Consider the following 14,223-nt stretch of genomic DNA (forward strand, 5'->3'; position numbering starts at 1 on the left):
AGCAGCTTATGCCAACAGGAAACAGACTGAGCTCTCGTATCAGAATAACAAGAAGAAATTCAGCCGTTTTCCCCTCCCTGAGATGTCATGACATCAACTGCTTTTCTTTAGCTTGAGAAAATGATATGTCTGTGAAAACAACTTCAGTTCTTGGTCAAAAACACGTGCCACTCCCAGGAACCTCCTCCCTTTCTGTATCCTGCCATCCATCCACAGGGAATCAGTTATCCCAAAGCAGATTCTGTGTGAACACTGCAAAACTTCCTATCATTTATCAGTCACACAATACAGCTCCTAATTATAGAGCTCAAGTTACAGCAATGGACTCAACTCTTACAGACCACAACATTCACAGGACATTCAAAGGAAGTAGTTTTCATATTGGATATATATAGGAAAATTAATGTGAATTCCTACTGATTGAACTTTTTGAATGTAGATATATATATATTTTTAAGAATTTTTACTCCTGACATCTGCCACAGATTTGGCAATACAATAAGCTGTCACTATCAATGTGTATGCCAGAGTCAAGTTCAGTTACAATCAGGCTGTCATCTGTGGTTAATTTCAGTTACCACCGAAAATAATTTTGGCTTTACATATATACAAATTGAGGGAAAATGCATATAGTGTAGTTATAGGGAATGCCATACTGTTAATACATGTTAAGTTTAAAATAACTTGGTGAGCCATTTTATTATGTCCAAGCACACTTGCATCACATGATGAAAGAGGGATGCTTTCAGTGCACCGTGCATTTATAAAACAGAAAACTGATTAAATCAATAACATGTCTTTTAAATCAGAGAAATTCAGAAAAAGCTCTATGCTTTCTTATTGAATGAGCCAAACCAATTCTTAAAAGACAGAATATATCATATAGCTCAAGCTATTATACGGTAACTGTAAACAAATCCAGACATCTTACCTGGCTCCGGTGACATCGACCCCAACCATCAGCTGTCCGTTCAGTGACAGAAGCTCATCTCGCAGTTTAATATCTCCACAACGCGCTGCTGGGCTGTTCTTTTTCACTTCAGTCACCCAAATGCACCCGACGTCCAAGACAGGGCCTTTATCGCCCTTCCTGCGCCTCCTTCTGACCCCTTTACTCTTCCCCTCAGGGTCTCCAAAAATCGGAATGTTTCCAAAGCTGAGCCCGAACTCTGGGCCATCTTCCTCAGACTTGCTCAAATAGACCGCCTTCACCTCAGAATCGATTTCCTCTCTGAATTGGCTGCTACAGTACAAAGGACTCTCAACTTCAGCAAAGTTTAGCTGGATGTATTCCACAAGCTTGCGGACAGCAGCCTGGCAAACACTGCCTGTGCTAGTCCGAGGCTCATTGCCCTCATCTCTGTCCTTTTCTCGTGCCCAGAGCCAGCTCTCCAGCAGAGGTAAATGGCTCAGGGCATTTTCTTGGGTGATAGGCATCCTAGCTGCTGCTGCTGGGCTGTCCGGGCCACCCCTGCATGTTGAGTCAAGGCTCTCCAGTGGTGGCTGTAATCAGGCGCATTGAAATGACTTCACATTCTTCTCGAAATGACACAATGACCTCACAGACTTCAGATCCATCGATAATACACTCAAACCACACAGATCCATGATGCCATCCGCAGAAACAAAAGGAAAGAGCAGAGATTGAGGAAGTAGGGCACGTTTATGCTTTGAGGGGTAACAAGAGAACGTGTGCCCTTAGCGGGTCGTCTTGATGTGTGCTAAATCTGATTTTCAATACTATTATAGTGGAAAATTGCAGATCGCTGGGAATCGAGATCTATTCTGACTCACAGGCGCCACAGACGTCCACCTAATCAGAAAGAAAATAAATAGAAATGCTATTACAAAGCAGGTCAGCAGGCATGAACTCATGTTAAAGTGCTGCAGTCATGGCTCATTTGCTACTCAACCACAGTACGGACAGGAACAGAAACTGGCATTGGTATGAAAACAAAGAAAGCTTCCTATATACCTGCTATTTTATTTGACTGACAGAATTCATTAACTGGAAAAAGTTCTAATAATAGTCTCATGGGCCTTTTACAGATGTGGCTGTTTTTACAGACTATGGGCCCTATCATACTCCCGGCGCAATGCGGCGCAAGTGCTTTTGCTAGTTTCAGACCAACGCAGTTCTCATTTTTATGTCCTGCACCGCTTTGTTTAAATAGCAAATGCATTTGCGCCCATTTGTGCACCCATAAGCATGCTGGTCTAAAACAAAGAGGTGTGTTCAGGCACATTGTTTGCGCATTGATATTTTGAGGAACTGAAAATAGGGTGCACCATAGACCAACTCAAACATGGCACAATATTTTTTCTTTGTTATTTAAAGAGCCCGTTAATAATATGCACATATAGGTGGGTGCACAACGCGCGTACACTTTGCATATTACACACAAAGGGACGAGGAGCACTACACAAACATTTTTAAAAATGTAAAGGCCATGTAAATAGCAAACTAGCCATGGCACAACTGGATTTTAAAGGGGATGGAAGATGGTCGAAATGATCCGTTTCGACCATGCGCCCAGACGAGCCGACCGTTTTTTTCTCGTTAAACTAGCAAAAGTGGATTCGGACAAGCCCTGAGTGCACCTTCGCCATGCGCTTTAGACCATGCACTTAAATCGTCAAAATAGGGCCCATTAAGTTGAGGCATAATCAGAGCAGACAATAAGGAAAAGCTAAATTCCTTTCAGTACTTATTCACCTTAACCTTGTGGAGCGTAACCTGCTGACAATCAACGTTAATAAAGCTGCCAGCCAGATGTCATGATGGTGTAACTCAAACTCTTAGACTTCCAGACCACATTTCTGGCATATTTAAGTACATGCTGTAGACAAAGACCACAATCAAATTGCTACTCTGGGGTTTTGCTCAAAATAACATGATTTTGGTCTCTGCGAGCATCACAAAAACTACTAGGGCTCCCATATGAGATTAAAAATCTTTCCGTGAGATAACGGAGCACTCACATCTATCAGTATATCAACTTTATATTAATGTCCATTACTAGGGGGGGAAAAAAACTGATTAAATTGTGAGAAGATTACTTAGCACAACTATATAAACAAGAGGGGGATGTACAAGCAACTGACAGCTGGAGTCATAAGGATCAGAATAGAAGAGTAAAATAACAGCTAATAGGACAGAAGCCACCACCCCTTTCAAGAGTTTAACCTCAATAACTCACATGCAGTTTATAAATGGCAATTACAAAAAATGTCTATCAACAACTAGGCATGCAGTATGCAATCGAGTTTTTGATTATATGAGTAACGAAAGCAAAATTACAATATTGCATATGAAAACATGCTCACAGTGAAGCTGTCTTTCCACAGGAATGTGACACACTCATTTGTCTGTTAAGAGATGTCCTTACATACTCTACAACTGTTTCCTACAATAGACTAGATTACTTTAAAATGAAAAAATATTGCTCCTTAAAACACATTTATTAGCATCATATCAGCACCTACCTTTTCAATTTTTTTTTACATTTTGTTCCTTACTCCATTTAAGCACATAGACGCTATGTCTCTCGTGGTGGTGTACTGTCACAGTGACACAGAAGGTCTGCAGACCCCAGACTCACCCTCTGAAGAGACTCACATGTAAACGGATTAGTCTCACCCCTCCCTTGTGCCACTTAAAAACACAATGACCTCCCATTTTCTCTTTGGTTGAGTCGCTGAATGGCCAGTTCAAGCGTTTATTTTTCTGCCAGCAGGTCATTCATGATTATTGATGTTTTTGTTCCTCACATAAGAACAAGTTATTTAACAAAGTAAAGGCAGATATATAAAACATTGGCACACACTGGCACAAATGAGATGTTTGCAGAAAAGCCTAAAGGATAAGTTAAGGCAAAAATGAAAATGTCAACAATTTCTAAATTACAAATCCTTGCTGACCCCTGATTTTAATGGTGAGGGAAATGTAAATTTCTTCCTCCTGTCCAGTGACTGTAAAGTGTCTGCAAACAAGAAAAGTGATTAAAGCTTCGTACTCCACTCTATCCACTACAGAGACACAATGATACAAGAACTGCATGTGATAGTGTGACGAGGAAACCATGTGTCACTAGTAGAAAAAACGTGATCAAAACTGGATGATTAATGCTGTAAAACCATGAATTCCACATGGTTAGAATAAAACATCCTTTTTATATTAAAACAACAAAAGACTTAATATCATCAAAATCAGGCCTTACATCCTGTGATTCATAGAGTGAACAATAAAAAGAACAATAAAAACGTCTCAAGATGTCTTATGGCTAATAATGACTGTTAAAGTATGTGCTTGGGTCTCTTAGATTATTTAAAACAGTAACTTTGTTTCAATAAGACAAGAAAAAACACTTCTCCAGCTTAGCCCAACTACCAGCCTGAGCTTAGAGCTCTGGAAATACAAAAAAATGAAGAGAATATTTCAAAGGGAAACACCATTCTGATGCTGAACTCCAGAGTTTGTCACTCTGTTAGGGTGGTCTTTCAACTCCTCTTTGTTTTATCCATTAGGATCACATAACTGAGCTCTCTCGTCATTTAATAGAAGCATTCATCATGGACGTGGATGTTTCCATCCTGAAACTTTCCTCCACTTCGCGTACGCAGACTTGACATACAAATAAAGAATGCTCACGCTGTGAAGTCATTCATAAAAAAGACGAATGCCTAAAAAAAAATCACTTCTGTTGGGAGAACACTGACTGACGAATAATAAAGTTGGATATGGAAACATGAATTAACTTGAGTTTTCTAAAGAAGGGCCATACTGCCACTAATCACAGAGGTCTTGCAGAGGGTCAGTGCTTTATAATCTATAGCCATCGATTACGGGGTGGACTGCAACTCTTCTTTGATCTTACAAATGTGATTCTTTACGACTAAAGTAATGGGTTTCATTATATTTAACTCAAATAAATTTGAGTGGCCAAAATAAATAGCTCTTTCTCAACAACATACATCTATTCGTGGGACTGAGCTATTTGTAATGCTAAACTGAATGTTTTGTTAGTTAATGAGGCACTAGAAGTACAGTGTCGTTGTATGATTGTACCCTAGTTCACACAGGCTACTGTCAGATCGCCAACAAAGACTGGTTAATAGAGCAACAAATCATGGCTTCAAAGTGTCTACAAGAAACTGGGTCAGCAACTGGCAACCGAGACTACATTTAAAGCATTTAAAGTCCTTATTTGAGAAGATGTACCACATTGAGAAGCATGTTGAGCCTAGTGGAAATCCCCACAGTGTTGTTTGTTAATAATGTGAATGCAGATGGAAAACACTAAGAACAATCTGCTCAGGGCATGTAGCTCTAATCCCAGTGGGTGGAGGGCTTACCCCACAACTGACCAAATATGTAGGGGGAGGGCTGCAGGTGAAGAGGAGGAATATCGTATTGAACTGAATTGAAAGAAAAATTGTTGTAGGATTAACTTTTCATGATTGTACTGACACTTTAGGCCACAGCCAACAGAATGAGAGAATGACATTAAAGCCCGTCTCTGTTTGCAGACACAACATGTGTTATCAGTCTCATTAAATTAGGTACCATAGCACATTAAAATATCGCTACTTGTGTGACCTCTTTAGTAAAGCCAGCCTTAAATTCAGTAGGCTTAAAAGTGCATTTGTGCACAGCAAAAAGGAAAAGGAACTTGATTCATGTTGTCTACGCACACACATCAAGTGCGAACACGCGTTTCAGACGGCGCTCGAACACCGAACTGAATCCTCTTCTGAATCCTCTGAACAGACACATTAACATACAATTATGAAAAAATATCTCTCTCGACATTCATTCAGAAAAAACAATCAGTTATGTCTCAAGTGAATGAAAACAGCTGAGAAAGAAATCAGATGTGATTTGTATCATTTTATCAAATCCTTGCAGCAGGTCTTAAAGGGACAGCGGCCTATAAATAGGCTTCAAAATATTTATACTATGGGGCCATTGAATGCTTGAATCTGATTGGCTGACGAATGTTCTGAGGTGTGCAACTATTTCCAGGGAAACGAATGCAGCTCTCTTGACCGCGTTACAGTTCCATATCACTTTGCATGGTAAAACTGTAATAACAGTCATGCAGTTTGCACAAAAAGGTGTTGTCAGCACTGCCCTAACAATTTGATCAGTTACCCTATATAGTGCAGCAACTTAAAGGCTACACATGAAATTTCACACCAGCGAGGTAATAACCACTGTTTAGATGCCACTGCAGAAGACTGTTGAGGGACGCACAGAGGTAGCCTAATTCACACAAGCTCTCTCTATCTCTGTGTGTGTGTGTGTGTGTGTGTGTCTGTCTCTCGCTTTAATAACTTCATTATTAACTGCATTAGAAGGCTATCAACAGCTCAAGCCTCCATTACCAGCTTTAAAACAATGTTTTGGAACTAGCAAAAGATTCATTGGATGAGATGCGGAAGATATAATCCTACTCACAATAGCGATTTAAGTACAAAAACCGGTCGGATCCCTTTAAATAGCCTATATAATCTGATCAATGATCAATCTTGAGGTGTGGTAACCGTAGTATAAGCTCAGCTTCGCGTTGTGGCCGCATCACCACCTCGGGTATACATTATTTTTAGAATAATTAAACGACCCGTCGTCAATTATTCCTTACTTAATCTATACACTGAACACTCTGCAGTGTTATTTTTCCCTTATTATTATATTTCGGTATTGTAACACATTCTGTTGTATTTATCTATGCTTGTAATTTGTGTATTTGTTCTTATATTTACTGGCTGTTCTCGTCTCTTTAATCATGTTTAAATTTTCTTAGTTAATCTATTAGTATTTGCTGTGGTATCAAAGAAGTACTTCACTTTAAGTAATTAATTGAAATCAAGTTAAATTGAAATATTTTTATATTCTTGCTGATCCGAAAAATCAGAAAAAAAACGTAATGTGATCTGATACCATGAGATTTGTGATCTGTTAACCCACTACTTGTCACATCACTTGTGGTTGCTCTCTTGTTGGTCTGATTGCTTCTTTTGCTCTACTCATTTGTAAGTTGCTTTGAATAAAAGCATCTGATAAATGATTGAATAGAAATGTAAACGTGTTCTGTTGTCTGTGTTCATAGGTTTTGCTCATAGTTTAACATGAGGTAGCAGTCTCTGGAGTCCTACGTCTGGAACCTTCCACACACCTGCCAGCGCATTCAGTCCTGCTGTCAATGAACACATGGAGAACACCTGTCTGACTCGAACAACAAAACACTGCATGATCTTCACATCTCACCAGTCAACAAGCACTTTGTGGTTTACAGCCTAAAATAGCAGTTCAGTCTCTCCAACACAAACATCTTTGGATTTTTCCAGAAAGACTCGACAGTTGTTTTCAAAGCGCGTCTTTGTCAGTCGTTCAGAAGGGTTTCACTTACAGTAACCAACAGAAAATCAACATACTATTTTTAGTTGCTTCAAAAAAAATCCAAAACTGTAAAGCAAAACTATTAGAGCCTTATTTGTAGTCTAGCTGAGCATATGGTTGTCAGTTTTTAGTGAGGTCATCTCTAGGGGATGATTCTCCAAACAAACACCAAGCAACGGTTTTGGCATTCAAAGGCTTGACAAAGCAATAGCACAAACAAACTTGAGACTTAATGTATTCAAATGTTGGGAAACACTTACAGTGCAAAAGAACTGAAAGAACTCAAACCTGAGAGGAGCTCTTTCCAGCCCAATGTGAGAGAAAGCTGTGGCGGGGGGGCACAGTGTAATTTACGCAGATGTCAGAGGTGCGCCACTGTAGGAGTGAGACCCCCTCATTCAGATTCATTCACATGCACACTCTCACGCTCTCCGTTCTCACTGAGGACAATGAAATACACTTACAGGGGGCTCTAATATGTAAATGAAACCCTACACAGGATACAATTCATCGAGTACCCCTACTTGCCATAAAGACCAATATAGTGATGGCCATCCACAAATGAATGGCTGTTTTCAACACAATTTAAAATGATGCCAGTGAGGACTGAAATAGGGCAGTAATGAATGGAAGGTTTTTCAATGGAAGCTCTAAATCTGATTATATTTGGGCCTTTCATTGGTAATGCATCTGGTTTAAGAGTTCTTTTTTATTTAATCCTGTCTTTAAAAAAAGTGTATATATAACTATTGGTAGTGTTAGTAGAGGTTTTTTTTTTTTGCTTGGTCACCCACTTTCCCACAAGTCAAGAGCTGAATGAAGTCTAGACTATAGAAAAAAAGTAAGGGTCATCTCCATTCTTTTCAGGGAGGCTATGGGAAGCCACATGGAAAATAATAAAAGTCTTAGTGGGTGCACTTTTAACAGACACGACATAATACTCTGTAGAAACTTTGGATTTTGCAAGGGTGAAATAAAATTATATAGTTTAGTAGACGTCAAACTAGAAACTCATAAAAATGCAACTTGTAGCAGGGACCCCGGATACAAACTGTGCCAAGCAGAGCTACATATAAGCATATAGCCTTCAATATGAATAGAATCTAATCATATTATGATTAATAATAAATTATGTTACATATATATATTATGTTACGACAGTAGATCAGAACTATGCACATTATTGTTGTTGCACATGCCTGTATAGGACTTGTTAAAATGCATAATAAATTTTTTTTTAATTTAACTGGAAGATGGAAAATTAAGAACCAAACTACTGAGTGAGGGTTTTCTAATAAACTGCAGATATAATGTGTAATCAAGGGCTCCACAATCACATGAATAGCAATGCAGGCTTCAGCGAGACATTCGCGATTATTTAAAAAGCATTACTTTTACAAGAAACTGGAATGGAATTAAAAAATATATTGATACAAATATTTTTCTAGCAATCTATTAGTCTGCATTTATATTGCGCATATCTATTTTGACAAACCATATTTTTGTCCCATGCTAGTATCATAATAATAACTGCAGATTTAGAATGAATCACGTATTTATATGTAGATGTACTGTATATAATTACAGTATCAACTGATGGTGCTCTTGCTTTCATTTCAGGGTGCTTATATTTAAAATGGACTTTGTGTTTTTACCCATGTTTTAATGAAAAATTACTTGTGATAATACATTAATTGGTGGGACTGATTGGGGTCGCCGACCCTCGGTTGAAGACGCTTGCTCTACATCACATCCAGAAGCTGCAATCTTTTCTATGAAACAGGCTGTCCTTCCTTACTCTTTTCTTAACAGTGCAGATGTACAGATGTACTCCTCCAGAAGAGAATCTGATCTAGATGGCTTGGCTCATTCTTGTGGTCTCCCCGCTGGATGAGTCATGCTGTGCAGTTGGGCGGTGTGCCAGATGCTGTCCAGCTTAACCCAAAAACAACAACTGTACCACAAGCCACTGACACTCCCCTGCTCCCAGTCTCACCATTCTCTCTGAGGCGCACCATTACGGTCATTTTTATCAGACTATACAAACTGCTGTTCACTTTTTCCAGGACGACCGCTCTGCTTCAGTGCACCAGGCTGCTGCTGAGGGTTCATGTGTGCTAAAATATTTAATGTATGAAGCATTAAGAAGAATTGGTCTTTTCATGAAGTGATTAAATGGAGAAACCAAGCAGGTCAGCAGCAATCTAATGCAATGTGGCCTTCAACTATGTTTAGTATGTACACAAGGCACAGAAAATTTATGTAATATACATTTGAATCAATACATATAAAAAAGGATCACATTACAGTTTGCTTTAGCCGATAACATTTAAGATGGATGATGAATAAATGCGTTATCATTAACTATGACATACTGCATACATGCTTCTGGCTTGGATATTTTTCATTTTCCATAATGACTCTTATAACTGGGAATTTGAGAACATGGCATGAAAATATGAATCAATATTAGCCTGATTTAGAGGCTCCATCATTGTGATTAGTTTACTACTTGTTTCTTACCTCTGAAAGTGCATATTACATTTAATACACATCACATGATAAGAAACAGGTCATTGTGTACATTAGATCATTGGATATTTTTTCTTTTCTCCCCAGAGGTATAGGAACGATGGTACAATGGAAATGTGTGAGGTCTAAATGAAGAGTCCATGACTGACAGCAGAGTGTAGTTCTCCCAGGAGACTTACTCACACAAGTGTACGCTTCAGACGGAGCACACGACCAAACACTAACATGCACATATGGAAAACACAGGTAAAGCATGCTCACGCTTCAGGTGAATGAATGAGAACTATGCGTACACAACTTTTAAGTGGTTATTAAAATTTATGCCAGGTCTGCAGGTTTTGGATTCAAGGACAACATAGCTAACTAATCTCCTCAATGGCATTCTTCCATATGCTTTATTGTTAAATAGTATGTAGGTATTATTATTATTAGTTATATATAATATATAATAGTTAATTGCATGACACGACTGATCATGTGACATCAATATGGTGGGGTCCACTCCATGCAGAATAAAACGGGTTCTGTTTTTTGTTTTTTTTCTAGAAGACTTATAAAAAACATACCTAAACTGTTTAGAGTTAAATAATAAGTAAATACTCAGCTAAAATACTTAAAAATACTTTTTTTTAATAACAGATACAGTAACATCCTCTTGTTTGGTAGCAAAAACCCATTATGTATAAATCAGGATAGATGTCCTTTTGTCAGCATTGCTTCATGTCTTGGTACAGCCAGGGAAAAAATGCGTTATGAGTTTAGTTAAGGGAGACAAGGGAATTCAGTGGAGCTATAAATTATATAAACTTAAACTTACCATCCGTGCAGCTGCAATAAAACGTGCTAGCAGACTGGATTTCCAAGACCAGAAGAAATTCAAATCCAAATCAATGAAATCCGCTGAATTTCTCAAGTCAAGTCCTTCAGAAACGCCTGCAGTGATCTGGGGAAAAGTAGGCTACCACATGCATACCGAACAGCTGAGCTGTTTTCGTCTGTGTGCTACTGTAAAAATAATAATAATAATAATCTCCTCAATTTTGGTCAACTTTGACAACTCTTTCACAAAGGAGACACCAGTAATGGTAAAGGCTCGGATTTAACACATGCACGCGACTCGCCGTGGGTAATGACGCAGAGAGTGGGCGGAGCAACACCGCTGCTGCTGCTGGATCTGATAAACACAGAACATTTGTTAAATATCTTGTGGTAAATTGACCCTTTTAGAGCCATATTTGGCCGTTATACACGTTAAAATGATTTCAAGTGGAAATATAATTTTGTATTCAAACTGAGAGATGTGCCTCTTTTTTACACTGAATGTCTGGACTGTGTAATTTTAAGGGGTAATGACTTTTGACCAGTTCTGTTGTGATGTTGATATATTCTGGTTTCATCATTAACAGCAAAAATTAGCGATGGAGATTTATTTATCCAATTAATTGATCCAGTTCATTAAATGTAAGTACTTATGCTTATATAATTTCTATCACTATATTCTAGAATTAAAAGTATGAGGCATAACCTCTGGGAATCCCCGGGCTGTGTTTTGTCTGGGCATGGCAAATCAGATCATAAAACCTCTCAACTCCTTTTCGGACCAGACTTGCCCTGCCATTAGTCTCATTCAGTATCCTCACAAACAGTATCTCATGCCTAGATGCTTAAATAAACAAAATACAATGTTAAAAGCAGCAACGCTTTTGTGAGGAACTGTACATAAAATGTATGAAGTTAATTCTTTTTCAGGGCTGGTAGGAAATTTCACGACTTTTTGTATCAAACAGGAAAATGAAAAATGCCTCAGAACAAAAACTGACTTTGCTCTCAAACACAATTGCATGTGAACATCTTAAATGTTAAATGATTAACACAGGAATGAGAAATGTTATGATTAACACAGGGCTGTTGATTTGTTAGCTTTAATTTGACTTGATTACAGTTATGTTTCATATCACCATATAATATTTGTCAATATTTATTTTGGTGTTTAAACCTTGGCTTTTTCTGCATCTGTAATATTTTGAAGGCTGCTCTTCATTTTTACTCGTCCATAGAAACAACGAAGTACACAGGCATTTTTGGGCCCAGGTGGTTTTGATTTGGGAGGCGCTTATGTGCCTTTAGGTCATTTATTATTCCAAGGGAAGTGAAATGAACTACGAAAGACAATGTTGCACTTTCAGACTGCTGGGCACCCACAGATTGACCACTGGGCCTGCAAAGCCGAGGAGAGAAATTTAGTCATTTTTGGTATAAATGTATCATAAAGGAATATTATTTCAATGGAATAGACATTAAAGCAATAGAAAACAGTATATAGCACCCTGTGAGTACTCACCCCTCTCCATTTGCTATTAGTTCTGCATCTACTCCTCGAGTTGCAAATACAGTACGAGTCTTCTTGGTTATGTCTGAATGAACTTTCCACATTTCAATTCTTCGGCACAAATTCACTCCAATTCTGCCAAATTAGAAAGTGTTGGCTTGCAGCACTGTTCAGGTCATACCAAAAATATTCAATTGGATTAATGTCCCAGCTCGGACTGAACCATTCTAGCATTATAAGCCTATTTAAACCATTCCATCATACTTGTGTGTCCGTGTGTCTCGGTTTGTGCATTTTATCATCCTGCTGGAGCATGAATATTCAATCAAATCCAAATCCAAACACATTTTTTTACTTTGATATAAAAAAAAGTTTCACCATTGCATTTCAGTGGTAAAATTTATTAATTACTTTATTTTTGCCATAAATGATCATAAATACTCATGTTTAGTGTCTTGGTAGCGACAAACTATTCAACTCTATAATTTCTGTCACTTTATATTTTATAAGCTTTTTGAAAATCAATCACTAATAAGTTAGAGGTAAATATGACCTTTATTGATTGATTAATTGATTGCATGAATGATTGTAAATATTAATCTTCAGTGACTTAATGACAACAAGCCATTTTAAATACAATTTCTATAAAGGGGGCTATAAGCAGTTGAACACAAGACTGTAAGGCCTTCATAAGAGCTTAGCAAAAAATAGATAATTTATAAATATTTCTGGTGTTGGTAGGTTACAGCAGATAAGAGGTTACTGTGTATCTAATCCTCACAACACATATTTCACAACATTACCTAGAATCTTGTCTGTGAGGCAAACAGGAGCTATATCACATTTGCGGCTGACTTGATCATAAGCAGCTCTTGCTAATCTATAAATCATATTGACCACATTTTTATGAAGTTACAAGTTCTGAGAAAGTCACTAAGTATATCAGAATATTGTCAGCTAACAGGGTGGAACTGTTTAAATCAGCAAAGATGCTGGATAAGTCAACATAATCACGTGCTTCCAAGCCTCAACATTTCCCGGCAGGAATATAAGAGTCAAAATCTTTCCCTATGAAGAAAAGACAGAATTTCACCTAACTAAGAGTCATCATTGACAATGCCAGAACAACATGTTTCAACCATATTGAAGAATGAAAGTGATATGCTCGCTTCTGACCCTTGGGTTAAACGTTTCCTTTCAGCGTTAAGAGATGAGCTCACCTGAAATATTAATGCATTGAGGCTATTGTGCAGGCAGACATGATCCAACCTTCTATCACAGCTGGCCAGATGGTCAACCGTCTGCAGAAACCAGACAGCACACCAGGCCAGGCAGAAGAACAGACCAGAGGCTCAACACTATATATATCGTTTGTAAACAAACATCCATTACTGTGGGAGAAGTACCACTCAAAACTGACTGGAAAATGACCAAAAAAGCAAGAACGTGTAAATTCAAGAACCCTGACGTAAGAGAAACCCTCTTCACTAACTAATGTGGAATAAAACTGTTTAATCTCAACAGGGTAAGCACAAACTCATTCTCGATGAGCGTTTGGGCTCTGGGGCTTTTCTTTTAGAATTATATCAATAATTTATTCATACTAATGGATACTCAGCAATCTAGAAGCCAAAATACCTAGCTGAAATGCTCATTAGTTGTTGCATAAGTTTGCTAGACTGGGATTTCAAAATGACTTCAGTGGTATAACTGACAAAATGCTTAACTTTAGGAGTAAACACCTATGTACTTTGGAAAATGCCCACTACGGTGAGGTCAAGTCCGACACGCTGGATGAAGATAAGCTGCAATCGGTTTGTCTATACCACCTTCCACAATCCAAGACTGTTTTTTTTTGTTTTTTTGATGGTTGGTCATGAGTCCCTTGATTGTTCTGAAAAGTTAAACTGACCACTGTTCTTCAGAAAAAACTCTAGATTCTTCAGTTTTCCAGCATCTT

General features: G+C 38.2%; 1 protein-coding gene across 3 annotated transcripts in view; it reads right to left on the bottom strand.

Moving 5' to 3' along the window:
* LOC113077974 (PDZ domain-containing protein 2-like) overlaps nt 1–11,009 on the bottom strand; it is a 62,517-nt gene extending 51,508 nt beyond the window's left edge. For all 3 annotated transcript variants that reach the window (XM_026250244.1, XM_026250236.1, XM_026250231.1), the window contains exons 1-2: nt 10,752–11,009; nt 932–1,813 (exon numbers count right to left, since the gene is read on the bottom strand). In XM_026250244.1, the coding sequence (XP_026106029.1) occupies nt 932–1,437 (506 nt within the window). In that variant the 5' untranslated portion in view covers nt 1,438–1,813; nt 10,752–11,009. The remainder of the gene's footprint in view (nt 1–931; nt 1,814–10,751) is intronic.
* Between the last annotated feature and the right edge of the window lie 3,214 nt (nt 11,010–14,223).

Source organism: Carassius auratus, chromosome 5 (genome assembly GCF_003368295.1).
Source record: "Carassius auratus strain Wakin chromosome 5, ASM336829v1, whole genome shotgun sequence".
Taxonomy (NCBI): domain Eukaryota; kingdom Metazoa; phylum Chordata; class Actinopteri; order Cypriniformes; family Cyprinidae; genus Carassius; species Carassius auratus.